The sequence below is a fragment of the Typopeltis vanoorti genome, chromosome 22, assembly GCF_054136105.1.
Source record: "Typopeltis vanoorti isolate ZY-2024b chromosome 22, IOZ_Tvanoo_1.0, whole genome shotgun sequence".
In the NCBI taxonomy this organism is placed as follows: Eukaryota; Metazoa; Arthropoda; class Arachnida; order Uropygi; family Thelyphonidae; genus Typopeltis; species Typopeltis vanoorti.
Genome location: NC_143570.1, coordinates 19,626,169 through 19,644,784, shown reverse-complemented (window position 1 = coordinate 19,644,784; position 18,616 = coordinate 19,626,169). Strand labels below are relative to the sequence as shown.

Below are 18,616 nucleotides of genomic sequence, written 5' to 3'. Positions count from 1 at the left end.
TCTCAGTCACTGAGGCATCTTGAGAGAATACAAATAACTTTTGTAACAACACACTCCAATAGAATACAGTCATAAGGGAAACATGTGGGTGACTCAATGGCATATGTAGGTGGTGTGCCCTCTGTGGGCATTTATAGGTGGCCTAAGATGTAACATGGAATCTCTGATTATTAGTTTTCCAAATTTTCGAAAGTTTTATGCAGCCGTAATTATTTAAAATTGGTTGATTTCTGAGTGTGTCACCGCAGATTCTAAAAACAGTCTTTCATTTTTTGAAGAATTTATTATGGTGAAGCATGGTGGTTTTTCCCAGGAGATCCTGTGAGTTGTATCCAAAACATTGTCTGAAAGGCCAGATTTGATCACAGTCGTGATTGCAGATATATGATTTGTGTTCTTCTAAACGGATGGTGCTGATCTGCCTGTCTGTCTGAAGTAAGCCAGCTTGCAGGAACAGGATTCTCTATATACTCCATGCACTGAGGGAGGAGGGAGCGGATCTTTGTGGAACAGATAAGGGCAGTAAGTTTACGGTGGGGCTTAAACGCTGTGTGGAGGTTGTACTTTTTTAAGGACCTGGCTATATTTTCTGATGTGCCACAGATGTAGAGTATGGTGATGGCATTTCTAAAGTCCTTCTGAAGAGATGGCTGGGGGAATGGGGAAGGAATTGATTATTTTTTGAATTCTGTAATCACTGTAGCCATTGGAAAGGAAGGTGTTGTGTCCGTGGTTGAGTTCGGTTGAAAGGGAGGTTCCACTAGAACGAAGCTTGTGGGCTCTATTAGTTAGAGTTTTAATAATGCCATATTGTTGAGAGGAGTAGTGGTGGGAAAGTTTGTGAATGTATCTGCCTATGTGAGTAGGTTTTCTATATATAGAGAGCTTACCATTATATTATATATACTGGAAAGGTTACCATTACGAAGACGTCTTACTAAGGTGTCTAGGAAGGGTAAACTATTTTTTATTTATTTATTTATTTTTGTATTTTTCTTTTCCATCATAAACTGGATTCTTGGATGTAGGCTATTGAGATTACTGAGGAAGGAGTCTAATGTGTCTGGGCCATGATGCCAAATAGAGAACACATCATTTTTCAAAATTTTCCATGTAAAAATTGGTGAGGTGTGTGTGTGTGTGTGTGTGTGTGTGTGTGGAGGGGGGAGGGAGATTCATAGTGATTCCCTCTGTTTGTTTGTAGATTTTGTTCTTCCAAGAAAAATAACCAGAATTGATGGCAAAGGAAAAGAGCTAAAATTGGTGACATCACCAATTTATATCACTTCATTGTTTACAAATATTCCTCTAAATGACACCTTAACACTCTTAAAAAACGTTTTTCCTTCTGATATCTTAGCACTCTTTTCCTTTGCCTTCAATTCTAGTTATTTTTCTTGGAAGAAAAAAAAAATCTACAAACAGATAGATGGAACCGCTATGGGATCTCATCCCCTCTTGCCAAAGCCAATTTTTATATGGAAAATTTTTAAGAAGGAGCCATAGGCTCATCCTCCTCTCAAACCTTCTATCTGGCTAAGATATGCAGATGATGTGTTCTCTATTTGGCCTCATGGTGCAGACACATTACAGCCACCTCAATAGCCTACATCCAAGAATCCAGTTTACGATGTAATAGGAAAATAAACAATAGTTTATCCTTCCTAGACACTTTAGTAATATGCCTTCCTAATAGTAACCTTTCCTTCTCTGCATATAGAAAACCTATTCACACAGGCAGATACATTCACTAACTCTCCCACCATCACCCCTCTCAACAATATGGCATTATTAAAACTCTAACAAATAGCCCCCACAAGCTTTGTTCTAGTGGAACTACCCTTTCAACCGATTTGGACTACATACACAACACCTTCCTTTCTGTTGGCTACAGCAATTACAGATTTTAAAAAAAAATAACCAGGCCCTTAAAAAAAAGTACAACCTCCACACAGCGTTTAAGCCTCCACCGTAAACTTACTGCCCTTATCTGTTCCACCAAAGATCTCCTGGAGAAAAACCAATATGCTCCACCATAGTAAATTCAAAAAAGAAAGACTGTTTTTAGAACCTATGGCGGCATTCAGAAATCAACCAAATTTAAAATAAATATGGTTGCATAAAACTTCCCAAATTTTTTTTTAATATTAATTATCAGAGATTCTACATTACATCCTAGGCCACCTACAAATGCCCATAGAGGGTGCACCACTTAGATGGACTTTAGAGTGAATGCACACCATGAAGTGTATTCTCCTGCCATACTCTCATAATCTTGTTAATGGTCTCCATAACACTGTAAAAGACTATGACATTTTTGTGATCTGATTCTGTAAGTTTTGGCACTTATGGTATCAGATAATTTCACTGAAACCTCCAGTGTGCTTTATATTCCAGGAGAAAGCCAGATGAAGAAAGCTATCTTCCCCTTTTACTTAACTTTTCTTTTAATTCTAAATTTCATATTTTTTTGATCAGTATGATTGAGATCCATGTTCTATCACTATATTTGCTACACAAGTAATGAGACCTATGGACATTCAGGAAAGTGAGGTACCTTGGTGATGTATACTCACAAATTGGTCCCTGCTCTGCCAAGAATATTGATACTGCTGTTATTGCCAGAGCAGGGGCCAGTGTTGTAGCAAGTCATTTAGGATAATGATGTGACATTTATGGCTTCAATGTTACATCATATCCAGCAAGCCATAAATGTCACTTCTGTGGCTTTCTGGATAGTAGAAATTCATTTGTGGTTTTGTGTTGGGTAGAAATCGCTTGCATTATGCAACCTCGTATTATGCATTCATACACTACAATCCCTCCTTCTTTGTGGAGTCAACTGAACCCATCTCACTAAATGAGCCCTCCCCCCCCCCCCTCTAGTAAAAAGAGAAGGGGAGAGAGAGAGAGAGAATAAGAGCACCATTTAAAGAAATACTTCTACTTACCTCCTTAGGAAAAATGCATTCCTGTGTATCCAGTGAATTGGAGAAGGGGAATACACACACATACACATGGTGGCCATAATTCAAGAGGTGTTCAGAGCCCTATATCGAAAAATGTATTGGACAAAATTCAATCAATCTCGGAATAAGTATACTCTGGAACATGAGGATTTTTATTTACAGAAGATAAAATAGTATAAAATTCTGCCACTAGGGCATTATAAGAGCATGGCTTAGGATTCATTAAGCAATAATGGCTAGAAGAGACACAACAAATAAATTTTTGTGTTCGTATAACTTACAGATGTGGTTCAATATGTCCTCCTTTCAGATGTTCCAAGAACTGCATTCTCTGAATGATATTTTCTACAGCAGAATGCAACAGATCTGCATTGATTTGCCTCACATGCTGTGCTATTCTGTCTTTCAAGGTTGCTAAATCAGGAACATGTCCTTCATATACCACACGTTTCAGATGGCTCCACAACCGAAGCTCACAGCAGTTGAGAACAGGCGAGCGAGGTGGCCAAGCTGTGGGAAATGCACGACTAATCACTCTGTGTTCTGGGAAGTGTTTTCATAACATTCAGTGTACCAGCAATCCAATTTGATGTGGTTCTCCGTCCTGCACGAATATGGTAGAATCAAGGCATCTTTGCTGCTGCAGTTGTGTAACAACAAAGTTGCACCACATCTCTCAATACCTAACAGCAGAGACAGCACAAATCACTGGTCCTGTCAGGCAAAGTTCTTTTGAAAAAGTATGGAACGATTATAAACCATGCAGCGAAACTACACCGCACTCTGATTTTCGGTGAGTGTAAAGATGCCTGATTGAACACCAAGGTTATTCACAGCCCAATGCGGAAATAGTGTTTGTTAACACTATCATTCAAATAAAATTGTGCCTCATCTACCTCCATTTGAGCTAAGAATGTCAGGGCAAACTGCAGTTGAGTTTCTACAGATGGAGATCTTGTAGGGAAAAACCTCAGCATTTGATGCAGGATTTTCCGCACAGTTGAGTATGGCGTGTCACATTGATGTTGCCCAAGCACTTCTGGACCCTTGTGCATTATTCATTCCATGTTCTGCAACAGCAGTTGCAACTTTGTCAACTTGTTGAGGAATGATCTGTTTTCCTCCTCCTCCTGGCCTCACTGCTGAAGACCTGCTATTTTCAAATCATAAAATAATTTTTCTATGATTTATTGTCATTGGACCTTTTTTTTCCTATACTTCAAATGCTGGAATTCTTGAATCGTGGCATTAGTGTTACTCCATCGACAGATAGTAAAGATTGGCTTGCAGCACATTCTGGTAAGGTGAGATCCATTGCACTTCAGTCTTATCAGAATTATGGAAATCTGATTCAGTCTTCCTTATATCCATCAACTCATCAGTAGAAACAGTGAGATTATGCAAATATCACAGGATTCTAGTGCCAATCGGCTGCTGCTTGCAAAATTTTATACTTTTTTTTTCTGTTAATCAAAACTGCACATTTCAGAGTGTACCTCCACCAAGTTTGGTTGAATTTTGTCCAATCTATATTTTGCTACAGGGCTCTGAACATCTTCTCTTTAATTATGGTCACCCCCGTTTTTTTTTTTTTTTTTTTTTTTTTTTTTTTTTTTTTTTTTTTTTTGTGTGTGTCATAGAAATAACCTTTAATTTGATAATTTTTCCTGAAGAGGAAGGCATGGATACTGACTATCTGTCCTAACCTAACCCCAAATCAGATGAGAAACAAAGCTAAACAGTAAGTTCACAAGCTCTGAAATTGATAAATATACTCTTTAAGTTTTTATCAAAATATAAATAATATTAATATCCTTTTGCAGAAATACAAACCCATATTTCTGCAGAATCTCCTATATGCAGTTCAGTGAGAACTCCAGTTTGACATTTTACTATTACGAGATTAGAACTGAAGATGAACCTTCCCATAGAGGAGTTGCTATCCTTCCAGTCAACCACACTGCATTTCACCATGTCCAAATTAAGACCATTCTGATGGTGTTGCTGTTTTCTCTCATTGGGATTGCATTCTATCATTGAGAAAAAACAAATGGATATACAGGCCATTCCCGACTTAAGGCATTCCGTACTTAAGAATGGGCTCCCAAGGCTCCCCATAAGGATGATTAATAATTAAATCAGTGGTTCCCAAACTGTGCACCGTGAAATATTAGAATATTTTCACTGAACTGTTAGGTAGGCATATGTTCTGACTTTAGGCGCCATAAAAAAATCCTGATATAAGGGTGCCATGAACGAAAAAGTTTTGGAACCACTAAATTAAATAATTAAATTAATAATTTGGGAACCAGTTTCTTATGCTTATGTAAACAAACCCACATGTATGAGTTTGTTATGCTCTGTTTGTTTGAATTAAAAGAAAGAGCACAATAGTTTCTGTAACATTATTATTATTACAGTATTACACTGTATTATTATTATTATTACCACATATGCGCTGTTCATCAGAGATCCGAGTTACGTACAAATCCGACTTAAAGACGTTCTCAGGAACATATCATTTGTAACTCAGGGACTGCCTGTAGTCAACTAATTGGTTCATGCTTTCAGCCATTCCTAAAAGGAGGACTTCTTAAAACATTAATAGAAGATAGTCCCGGGATAAAGAAGAAGAGGTAGAACTTCAGTGGGATGTCTGGGGTGACTGGTCTTCAGAGAATTCAAGTCTACAGAAGAGTATACAACTGGACCAACTGGTGACGACTATTGTGGCACATCACCGAGGAGGGGAGTGCTCATATGGAATCTGATGTCCTTTGAACTTATGAGTGGATCTCGTTTTTTACCTCTACATTTGCCTTCCAGGCAGTGGATATGTTTCAACTGTGCACTTGGAAGACACAATTTAATGTCACAGTTCCATCATGAATAACAGAAAAAATTTAGCCAACAGACAGTATTTATTAGAAAATGTGGTACAAGTGCATGATGTAGTAAACCCTGACAAAATGATTTAATTCATTAAGATGATTTCCTGATGACAGCATCTTAAATCTCCAGTTGATCATTTACTGTAAGTTCTCATTGCAAAGATTATCTGTTATCTATCTTGTGAAACATATATTTCATTTTCACTTATTTGATGTAGTGCAGATTAAATATGTTTCACAAGATAGATTCAGCATACATTGTGCAACTAATGCACGAGTAGTATTTCAAATAAAATTTTGTTTGTGTGTTACTTTCGTGAGTTCTTTTATTTGTGTATGACACATGGCCTACATATTTTAATTTTATGTTCATATAGTTAGGCATTTTGGGATAAATAGATTATAAGCTGTGCATCACATTGATGGCACTGTACTCCAAATTTAGAGGTGGCAGTAGACGAGAGAGTTAAAGTTTAGAGGACATGTTGCTAAGGTAGCCCATAAGATTACTTGGCTATTAAAGCACACATTAATAAGTAGTGATAAGGAAGTTGTTATTCCATTTTATAAGACCTTGATACACCCACATCTGGATTACTGTGCCCCAGGGTTTCTTGGGGATAAGGAAGCAGAGGAGAGGATTCAGAGGTGAGTGGCCTGTGGAATTATTAGGGTAGATTAAAGGTGTGTAGATTGCAGAAGTTGGTTGATAGGAGAAAAAGTGGGGATATGACAGAAATGTTTAAGTTGCTTAAAGGATTTTATAGGATAGATGCAGGGGAAATGTTTCTGCATTTGGCTAGTGGTGATCCCTCGAAGTTGAATAAAGGTGTGGTCAGTAGGGGTGTGAGGACCAGATTTTTAGCTTGGAGAGTGATGAATGAGAGGAATGGGTTCTCAGAGTCAGTTGTGAGTGCTTTTTCTTTTAATGTGTTCAAAGAGAGGTATGATAGATTGTGTGGATAGATTGAATGTCCTGCGATGAGTCTTCAGACTCCATGGAGGTGCCTGTATAATAATGATAATAACAAATAATACTTTTAGGTAAACTCAAAAAAAAACAAAAAAATATTTTCTGGATTTTAGCTATACAGCTGAAGACACAGAGTGCTGTTTTACTGATGATTTCAGTTAGTAGTGGCATGTAAAATTTTACAATTCAGTCTTATTTGCATTATAATTGAGAAAATATTGATATCTTTCCACATGCTAATGTTGATTCTATGTTTTCTACGAGCAAACGTACCATAGTTCTCTGTTCCTGCATTTTCCATCTACCATATTTTTTGAGGATTTTTGATGTTCTCCTTCAAACTCAAAAGGCGTAAGTTACAATTTCAGAAATAAAACATCTTTATTTTCTAATACTTTCCCCCTCCCCCTCCAATTCTAAATGCAAAGAAATCACTTTTTTAACCAATCATGGAACGGTTTGACTCGTAGCTTACTTCTTCAGAAATGAAATATATTGTATTTGTAGATTAGTTCTACAGTAATATATAGTTTGGAAAATTATATACATTTCATTCTAGAAATGTTTACTTAGTCTAAATACTTCATATAGGTTATGGATTGATAATAATTACATATATAATAACATCAACAATTCAATATAGGATGATGGGCATACCACCCCCACCGCCACGGGGAAGAGGTGGTCGAGTCGCACCCTCAACAGTCCGCAATTATGGTAAGTTTGTATTATTCTTATTCTTTTATTACTTTTTTAAAAACCTTTTTTTCTTTTCTTTTCTTTTCTTTCTTCTCCCCCCCCTCTTCCCCTTTTCCCATTGCCTGTCAGCTGTCTTATATGATTTCCTTTCATTGTTTATGTGTTTGTTTTTCCCGGCATGTAAAAACAAATCACATTCCAAAGCATTCCATTTTATTTTCATGCAACTTTAATTTTTAATTTGAATTCGCCGCAAGTTTTTGGAGCTATTAGAACAGACGTGCTTATTACTTTTCGTCAGATTATGACTACGACTACTACGGGTATGGTGACTATCAGGGAGGCTATGCAGACCCCTACTATGACGATTATTATGGCTGTTATGATGACTATTATGACTATGGCTACGGAGCTGCACCACGACCCAGGGAACCAGTGGGTCGAGCTCGTGGTGGACCTGAGAGGGTGGGTTATATTACTGGAATGTTCTGTCCTATTTAATTGGTCGGTAGTCTTAATAAAAAGAAAGCATTAATTAACTTGGGGTGAACTGTGATGCCTTTTTAAATAAGTACTGTACTTTTCCCTTTCCCTTTGATGAAATGAAAGGCATCCTTTCACTGCAAGGTTATCATATCCGAGCTTCACGCATGCCCGTACATACACACATAAGCATAAACACATACTTAATAAAACGCCGGGAAAAATGCATTTTCTTCTGTTTCTTCGTTTCCTTTCCCATCCTTTTCTCCCCGTACTTAGAGTGATAGTAGTATTTGCTATACCATCACTCTAAGAGTGAAAGCTCGGATATGATAATTTATTTACTCTGATATGCAGAGGTGAAATGTGACTTTGTATCAAATGTATAGGTCTGTTATACTCTTCAACAGGAAGATTATTGCCTGTTATTCAGAGTGTAATGTGTTTTTTTATTCATCGCCAGTGTAAAGAAAGAAGCTCTATGTTTACTGGCTTCTGTTTTAACAAAACACCAGACTTAATTCTTTTGGGATGTCCTACCCTGTCTGTTAAATGTCATTGTGGAAAATTGTAAACAAAATTTCTTAGTATTCAAGCTGTAAATCGTTCTCCGTTGTTCAATTTTATTGTTCTTGCAGTGCAAGTTAAATGTTATCTCCACTTATTTACTGCTTCACAGTGCAACTGTTTACACTATGTACATTTTGTGGTTAAATTAATGATGTTTTGTGACTGTGAAAGAATATTAGTCATACGCCAAAAGTAAATATAAAAATCTTCCATGTGGGGGACCAGGAGGCTAGGTTTAAAGTAATATATGATTTATATATGACTCAGTAATAGTATATTCCTTTTTTTCTCTTTATTTAAGAGAAAATAATAGCTTTTCATCACACTATCTTGCACTAAAATGTCCACTAATCCTAATTAGTTCTTTCCTTTAAAAAAAAAAAAAGAAAGAAAGCAAAAAAGTGTTTCATACAGGGAAAAATCCTGGGTTTTGTTAGTATATGAGCAAATAGTTTCCATCCTTGTAAGACATGTACAAAATATTACATTGCCACTGTTAAAATATAAGTGTTGAAAAATCTGTAATGTAATATAACCTCCCTAAAATTTTGTAGGTTATACATTGTTGTTTGTGATTAAGAAGTATCCCACTGAGTAAGTTTAAAGAAAATTTGCACTCTTAATTATTTAAAATGGGGTTTAATTACTTCGGATAAATTTTTACATCTAATTTTTGATGTTGACATTTTAATATAAATGTTCCATACTTATAATTTTTTTTAGCCTGTTGTGTAGTGAAAAGAAATAGTAGTTGTAATTATTTATTATTATTAGGAACATGATTACAATTGACATTCTTTTTCATTTTAAGTAGTTAGGATACAGCGTTTTTATGGCATGAACAATATTTAAACATGGAGAAGTATTAATTATATTATATTGTTTATTTTAATAATTTCCTCCCTTCTTTGTTTGTATATTCATATTATATACCATCTGATATGGAAAGATTCTTTAATTATATTACATATATTACTTAATTTCCTAATTCTTTCCTAATTTCCTAATTATTTCCATTACACACACACACACACACGGTGGATCATTTCATATACTTAAAATGGTTTTTGTAAACAGTGAGATCAGTATATGCACTATTTTAATTATAATGTAAAATTCACCTAATTGTCAAAATGGAAATAAAATGGAAGAATTAGTATTCTGGGAGGGAGGAAGAACTGAAATTTATGTCTGTGTGAAATAATAAATTGTGTATACAGTGTCTTTATAAAGGAATTTTAATTAATCTAATAGAATTTCCTACCTGTACTTGTTTTGTTGTAATACACCTGATTAGAAAACACCATAAATTCTTTTAGTGTGATTTTGATATTAAATGTCGTGTTAAGATTGAGAGTTAAGCTTTTTTGTGCCATACTTCCTCAATCCAAAGTCTGTTGGTAATAAAAAAACAAAAAAAATATATATGCATGATGTCCTAAAAAATATGATGTTGGATTGAGTTTTTCCCCGACTTGTATATTCATATGATGTACTGATATACAGTGTTGCCGAGCAGTTCATTGGACTGAAATAAGGAAAATAAAAAAAGTTGAACTTTTTTATGAATGCCTTTTTCACTTTCTGATTTATTAAATTATTTCAGACACATCAGTGATAACAATACATAATTTTAATATACAGGTATCTTTGTGTTGTTAAGCTAATCATTTATCAATCACTTCATTTCACATAAAATTATCTTATGATTTTTATAATTTCATGACCAATGGATATCTGATTGGCTTGGTATTAGTGAATGATAAAGGTAGGAATGTGGAAGAATATATATTTAAAAAAAAAAAAAAAAATAGAATGCATCTCTTAAATTTCTCATTCCTATTTTTATCTACTCATCATCAAACCAGTTTTGTGTATTCATAAGGGCAATAAAAATGGAAAGACTATTTGTTTTGTCACATTCTAAAAATATTTCTTAATATATATTTCATATTACTTGTATAAAAACATGAAAAATGGTAATCATTTGCATTACACATGTTAGCATTTTTTTTTATTTATTTATTTTTTTAAAAATAATAATTGCTTGTACTCATCCCAAATTTCTGTATTCTTCATGAATGCATTCTAAAGAGAATTTTAAAGCTTTACTATAGTATTTGGGCTAACAGCAATCTTGTTTTATTTATATATTAAGCATTCCTTAGGAATTATGCAGTATTAACCTTATTCTCAATTTGATGAAATTCTAATGAATAAGATAATCATCTTTGTTCAGTGCAGTTAAGTTATAGTATTGGATTTTCAGGGATTATTCTGTATTATATTTTCAAAATTATGTGCACTGTTCCTTATATCTGAAATAATCATCTGCACCTGGATGATCATTTTTAATATAATGTGATGTTTTTTTGCCAGAGCCTCATGTTTGAGATGTTGGGTGCAAATTTAATTAACGTTATTTGAACTTTTTTTCCCCTCCCATTGTCAGCCTAATTGTTTTTTCTTTTTCATCCTTATTTTGCCATTTGTAATTTATTTTTAATGAAAATCTAAGGTAATGTTAGAAATTTTGAAAACATTATCAGAAAGAGGGAAATCTCCAAATATTTTTTGAAAAATAATATTATGTGATCAAAGAACATAAACTCCTAAAACGATTCTCCTAAAGATGACCTATCCATTTGGATTGAAGAAAATTAAGCTTCAGAGATGAAGAAGTTGGAATGATTATCCAAATTTGGACAGTAATAATGACAGTATTTCCATTCATCTATCCATTTCTCATCTGTCCTTAGAAGGATTGAATCTTCTGATTTAGGGTAATTTAATGCAGCTAGCTTGCCCATCACTTTAAGGATAAGTATTTTATGTATGTAGATACGTGTTCATGGGGTCAATTTGCCTCTCTTGAGAGATGAAAAATCCCAGTTTTAGGGAGATAAAATCCTCCACCTCTATATGAGACCACTAACTCACCTTTAATTAAAAAGCCCTAATGAAGGTTCCTTATGTCATTATTCGAACACAAGTCTTTCCAGCCAAAAACGGCTTCATTCAAACATACTGGGCTGTGAATGTTCCCATGAGCATTTGTATATTATAAAATGTAGGAAGGAAATGTTGAACCAAAGCAGATCATAAATAGTGATCCGATGAATGCACATCTACCCTTGTGGTGGAAAGAATCATGTTCCTGTAAAGTTTAGGTCAGAATTATGGTTTCATTAAGAATAAGGTGTGCTTTTGATTATTTTAAGCAGTAGCATACATCCTTTGTGTTGGTTTTAAAGAAACCAATTTAGAATTTTTGATTGGTTGATTTTTGTTGAGGGGAGGGGGATGGTTCTTATGTTTAAGTTTTTTTTGCTGTGTGTGATTATTTATATGTTTGGACTCTTTTATTTTGCTGTGCATTTTTTTGGCTTTATTTTGATTAGGAGTTTTTTTGATCTGCAGAATAACCATATATATCTTTAGGGACAAGCCAGATATGACACATGTTGTCCCACACAAGAAGGAATCTAGTTTGCTGTCCATATGCAGCCTTGAATCTCTCCTTTTCCTCCTCCATCTCCATATACTTGGACATAACATGCACTCCCTCTCTCCATGATCTGGGAGAGGAAAAGAGAAAGTAACAACAGCAGGCCAGCAGGATTATTCGCTAGTCGGTCAGGGATGTCTTCTGATTTACTACTATGTTAATCTTATGTACATTCTGTAGGCTAGTGTAGTTTGCTTTCTACTGCTATTATGAATATGATCTCTTGGTCCTAAGTGTGGTTTACATGCTCTCGAAGAATAACACCACATTTTAAGAATAGAGGGAGTGAGAACAGAAACTAATGCTTTGTGCTGTAACCCAAACAGGGTAAGAGGGGAGTCCAAACTTATCGAGGGAAGGCACCTACTCCACAGTTCTCTGTCAACACCACTCGATCTAACTGCAACTACACCAATGCCATCTACCACCCACCACAACCACTAGTATTTTCACAGGCAATCACAAACATTCATGCCCACGCTTGGATTCGAAGACCCATAGCCTTTTGGCTGGAGAGCAGATACACCACTTGGCCAACCAGGCCAGCAGTATATAATACTAAAAATTTTTTTCAAAAAGTTGTTTTTATTTTTAATAGGTATGACAAGTAGACTTGTTATATTTGAAAATAAATGTTAAAGAAAGAAATTCCAATAAATTTTTAACTTGATCTAAAATAGGAGTTGCAAGATATAATATGTGCAGGAAATTGGGTGCAATTTGGAGTGGCTTTGCTTTTAATATTTTTAATAATTAGTGGTGATGCAGATACCATTGCCATTATGATACTACTAAAATTTCAGTGGAGACCTTGTATTCTCAACAGTTAAAACAGTAATGTCAGTCGAAGATATATTTTTGAATTTCAGCCGACCTTGTGCTTCCTCTTTCCAGGCATTTACATTTCGGTCACAATTGATTCCTGACAGTTGCATCACAGGTTTGAAGTGTTGTTGAATTATACGTTCCACATATTTGGACATAACTCTCTCTCTCCCTCTCTTTTCTCACTGTTAAATATTTTAATGTTCCTGTTTTGTCGTACCCAATTGTTGCTTATGAATACACATAACATAATTATCATTTGCATTTTAGATCATGTTTTGGTTTGTGTGTATGATTAATTTTAATCCTCATTAGTGTTATTACTTTTGTTGAGAAGTTTTCCCTGAATTATTTGCTAAACTCAAAGGCATTTGACATTGAGTTTGATCCTTAATCCAAATTGTCAAAAGTTTTTCAAAATGAGCAATAAGACCTTCCTATGTTTCAGTTCATGTAAAAATCAGTCTCAGAAGAGGGACTGATTTTTACATGAATTGAAATGAAAATGAATTGATTTTACATGATTATGTTGTTATGAACTGATCTTGACTGGAAATTGGAACAGTATCAAAAGCAAGAAGAGAGAGTAAAGTAGAATGTTTCTTCCAGGTAATAAGACAGAATTGTGTTTTGAAAGCATTGAAATTCACTGGATAATTAATCTTCTTTTTTAGAATGGCAAGGAGATCGGTGTTTAAGATGTTATGCCAGATCTTGGAGCTTGATTCATTTGAGTACCCACACAGTTTCTCAAATGAAGAAGAGGGATGGAAAGTACTCTCATCAGCAAACTCTGAATATAATTTGAAGGAGGCCAATTCCAACTGTGATCATATTCCTCGGAAATATCAAAAAGCATTTATATGATCATATCTTTCCATGGCCTGTCTCCAAAGATGGGTAAAGTTAGCGAGGTGGCTTGCTCTATAATGGGAGTAACAGAATTCATAACGATGATAATCACTAATTAACTGATGCATCTCTAGGTAGTAAAGAATCTCCTCGCTAATGACCTTCTCCATCACTTTTGAGAGTATTGAGGTGAGGCCATTTGAACAAAAAGTTTAATCACTTTTTTCTCCTGATTTAGAGACATGCTGGATGATGCATGTTGTTGGGTAGATAACACATATGACATCTTCTATAGGCAATTCAGAATGGCTGTTAATTCTGAAGCATGATTTTGTGTGCCAATTGAGAGATGCTATCAGCACCCCGGAACTTTTGCATATCAAGACTAGTGATGGGTAGAAGATCAGAGGAAGCAAGCTGTTAACAATTTAGGAAGCAGTGATGATACATTTATCTGGATGTGAGAGAGGTGAAAACTAGGAGAGGCAGAAGTTATTATTACTAGGCCCTGAGACATACCCTAATTCTTTTATAAAAAAAATTGAGGGTTAGAAAAGAAACTTGAGATATGAATTATACTTTTTCTCATAGGTTATTATATTCGATTAGTGCATTTTTAATTAATGCGCTTGTTTTAAACAACGTATTAGACACGTTAATTGAAGGATTGCTGTATATATTTTGCCAAAATCATTTGAATGATATATGTTGTAGAGATGCTTGCAATACCTCCTCTTCAGCTTTAGACTAGTTGGGCTGAATTTTTCAGACGATTTAAGAAATGACTTGAATTTTGCTAAGCAAGTGCCTCTAGAGGTATATGCCAGATAAACTGCCTATATTGTTTTTGTCTGGTTGTGTTATTTGCCTGTGGAAATTTTCAGGAGAGCAGAAACAGCTGCAAAGAAGTAAATGTTCAAAAATTTAGTTGAAATCTCTTCAACAATATGGTCTATAGAACCCCACATCACCATGCCTTTGTTTTAGTCAAATTAGGCTGAATTTCTCAGTTATGATCAGTACCTCAAGAATCTTTAATTGATCAATTTAAATATGCTATTTGTAGGAGAAATATGAAATGTGAGAAGTATGATTTTTTGTTCATCTCAAAGTGCTCTAGCAGTTCTATTCATTGAATTTTAATGCTTCAAAATTAATAGATTGCATTTCTTCTGTGTTTTTCATAAGTAATTATCTTCCAAGAATATGGTTAAATAGAAGATTAGACTCCTAACCCCAGCAGTACTTCAGACTGTGCATATCACTCATTATCCCAAGATTTAAGATAGAAAATTTAGATTCCTGACAGGGAAAACCCTGCCAGTTACATATGGGAGCATCTGATGCACTGTTAGTTGAAGGGCCCTTGAATGTGCTTATCATATGGTGATAAGAGATGACCCCCCCCCAAAAAAAAAAAAAAAAAAAAAAAAACTGTCATCATCACTGACTGCTCTCTGGAGTCATGGATTATCAGCATAACTTATATGCTTTTTGTAATTGGTAGGTAAAATATAGTATCCACAACATGGAATGTAGTGAAGAATACAGGGATTGTATTGTTTGATTTAGTGAATAAATTATGCACTCTTAGAAAATGCTGTAATTTAAAATTAAATAAGGCATTACTTATTCTTGCTAATTGCTGTTTCTTGTCCTGTCCTGTAAACTATGGTGTTGCTGTTTCAAAAATATAATAGTAAAATAGTAAGAAAATTAAGCTTTAATACTTGATTTAAATGTCAAGCAATTTCATTCTGAAATCTTTTGAAATGCAGCTGGAGTAGATGATATTCGACCAAAATGCTTATATGTGGAGGTAAAAAAGTTTTGTAGTAGCTATACTGCATAATTCATAATTAATTCATAATTCATAATTCAAGATGGCAAATTAAATTTTGAATTAGAGAACAGAATCAACAATACTTGTATGGTGAGCAGCCAACTGAATAAATTTATATGGAATTAATAGAGAAATTAGCCAAAATACCAAATGCTGTACACAAGACAGTATTCAAACCAATATTAACTTATGGGTCCGAGAGCTGGGTTAGAAATAAAGCACTTAATCGAAGACTAGAGGCCTTTGATATTAGTTCTGAGAAAGATTAATGGAGTGAACAGATGTCATCCATGTCAGAATCATATTAAAAATGAAGATATCAGAAAGGAACTTGACATTGTTAGCATTCAAATATGTGTAAGCAGAGCTAATCTAATCTAATGTGGGATGACCACTCAAAGAGAATGGGAGAAAAAAGGTTAACAAAATAGGTTTGATGCCAAGATGGTAAGAAAAAAAGAATCAGGAGAAGACCAAGGCCTTGGTGGATTGATTCAGTCAGAAGTGCCTGCCCTAGAAGAATGAAATGTTAGATATGACAATATTGGAGTGTTGACAAATAATAGACCAATTTGGATTAAAATTGTTTATAGGAGCTTAGTAATAACATAACCTTGATCATGTTGTGCTGGCATAATAGCCTGTATAACTCTTAAGGATACATACAAGGGAATTGATGATCTTTTGGGAGAAGATGAGAGGAGGTTAAAAAATATTTGTTCTAGTTAATATTTCTTCTGTAAACTGAAGTTTTGTTATCTATGAATTCAGTACTTATTGATATCTCTGTTTAATATTTAACTTCTTTATTGATGAATTAGTGCTTTGCTTGATGGTTTTAGTTAGAAAACTAAAATAAAAATTCTTAAATTCTTGAAAAGTCAAATAATTGTTAATGCATTTGACTGCCAACTGCAAATTATCTCATATTTGGCATTCTGATTATTGCAGACTAGAGGATAATTCATGGCTGACAAAGGTATTTCAAATGGGGGAAATGGGAAGATTTGCTTATGAAAAGTATAAATACTTTGTATAAGCAAATAACAAGAGAAGTAAGAATGGATTTATAAAATAAATACAAAAAAGTGTAACATCGTAGTTGTACTAACATATTGTTGCTTGTATGTTTATATTACTACTTTAAAGTTTATAGACTGCGGGGGGGGGTCATTAGCAGCCAGCAGCACAACTTAATTCTTAACTCTCAACTAAATAACTTAATTCTTCTTCAGAAGGCTGATATATGAGATAGTTCATAGCAAGATATCTCATAGATAGCATACATAAAGGAAGAGGTTTATCCTTATGCAAACTACAAGCCTGTTCAATTCTTGTTCCTTTACTAAAAAGTTTGTAACAATAGTGGCAAAGTGGAAAAAATCGTAGGAATTATATATTTTTGGGAAGAAAAAAAATTAAGAACCTGTTGCCACTGGCAGCAAGTTTACAGATTATGCCAATCACAATCAAAGCATTAATATATGAGATAAGCATCTTATCTGGGATTAGCATCTTATGAATTTATTGAATTACTAGAATTTGGTTATCAATTTCATAAAAAAAGTATATCTGTGATCTATAACATATGCAAAAACTACATATCGTTTATGTTTTTAATTTTCGAGTATTCATATTGCATTCTTAAATGTATATGCATAATATTTTAAGTACAATGACCTTCACAGTTATGAAAGATAAAATTGTGCTTCAATGATATAGTAGTTCAATCTTCTCAAAGTATTTTTCAAAAAAATAATAATCAGTGACAGGCCTGTGTAGTTGCACTTGCAACTACACAGGCTTGTCACTGATTATTATTTTTATTTTTTTGGGGGGTGGCCTAATGCAGATGGTGCAAGTGCAACTTGGAAGTTGCACTTGCACCATCTGCATTAGGCCACCCAAAGATGGACTTATAGTTCAAGTCTAGACGCCGACTGGAGGAACTTTTTTAAGCCTTTCTTCGACTGGTTCCCGAGTTAGTCGATCTCTGGCATGTGCAAGCAGGTTTTTTCTCCCAGAAATATGGGATTTTTGTAAATGCAAGAAAATCGACCGTAGAATCCACAGTTACATATCTTGTTAGGGTTAGGTACCAAGAGATGGCAGCACTTGTTTGCTGGTCTCTTCATCGGTGGCTGCCTGTAATTAGTGATAGACGTGGGTCAGCTATCTCTGATTGACTACTAGTGGAGAATGAACTTCCCATGCAGTCACCAAAAGCTAGTTAGGGTTTAAAGGCTTTGCCTACTCCCTATAAGGGGATAAAAGGCATTAGCTTATTATTATTATAATTAGTGACTAAGTAAAAAACTAATAGTAAAATCTATTTGTATAAAATGTATACAGTGAGAGGAACATGCAGGTTTCTCATCAGGTTGCGTATATTTTCCATTTCAATATTCTCTGTATTTGAACATGTCACTATTGTGAAAATAAAGAGTCATGAAATGTTTCAGAAGTTCTGAAGTTTACACAAGAATAATGCAAAAGTATGTTATGATACTTTGTTAATATTATGTTAAAAACAGTAACATGCATTGATATATAATATGATAGGTATTTAGGCATCATCATTTGACTATCCCTGATGGAAGTTTGGACTCCTTGGAAGAGCTTGTATAATAATAAAATGTCCATTTACTCCAATATCTATAAATGTATTCAATACATTCATTGATAGAGCCTGTGTAGTTCATTCAATATAGACTAAGTCCTTTGGTCGGAAAGACCCAGGTTCAATTCCCATCCATGGTGTAAGGAACCTTTATCTGGTCTCTTTCGACTAAAGTTGAGCGAGCCAGTCTCATACAGAAGTATAAGGTTTTTTCACCTGGAAACTCGGGTTTTTCATCCTTCAGAGCAGGCAAACTGTCCCCGTTGTTGTGACGACATCTTCCTTGTGTTTTCTTTTTCACTTAGTGCAGTTTTCTTATTTATTTTTGGTATTCAGTCACAAGACAGTCTAGGCCTAATCTCTATATGGGTAATACTGTACTA

The 18,616-nt window shown here is 34.5% G+C and overlaps 1 protein-coding gene across 9 annotated transcripts in view; it reads left to right on the top strand.

Moving 5' to 3' along the window:
* Nucleotides 1-18,616, top strand: part of LOC150094194 (heterogeneous nuclear ribonucleoprotein R-like) — a 398,929-nt gene that overhangs the window by 270,495 nt on the left and 109,818 nt on the right. For 8 of the 9 annotated variants that reach the window (XM_090412070.1, XM_090412068.1, XM_090412076.1 and 5 more), the window contains 2 exons: nucleotides 7,477-7,550; nucleotides 7,834-10,150. In XM_090412070.1, coding sequence (XP_090268196.1) covers nucleotides 7,477-7,550; nucleotides 7,834-8,033 — 274 coding nt within the window. In that variant the 3' untranslated portion in view covers nucleotides 8,034-10,150. Of the gene's footprint in view, nucleotides 1-7,476; nucleotides 7,551-7,833; nucleotides 10,151-18,616 lie in introns of those variants that run through there. The other variant, XM_090412071.1, reaches the window with a different exon arrangement.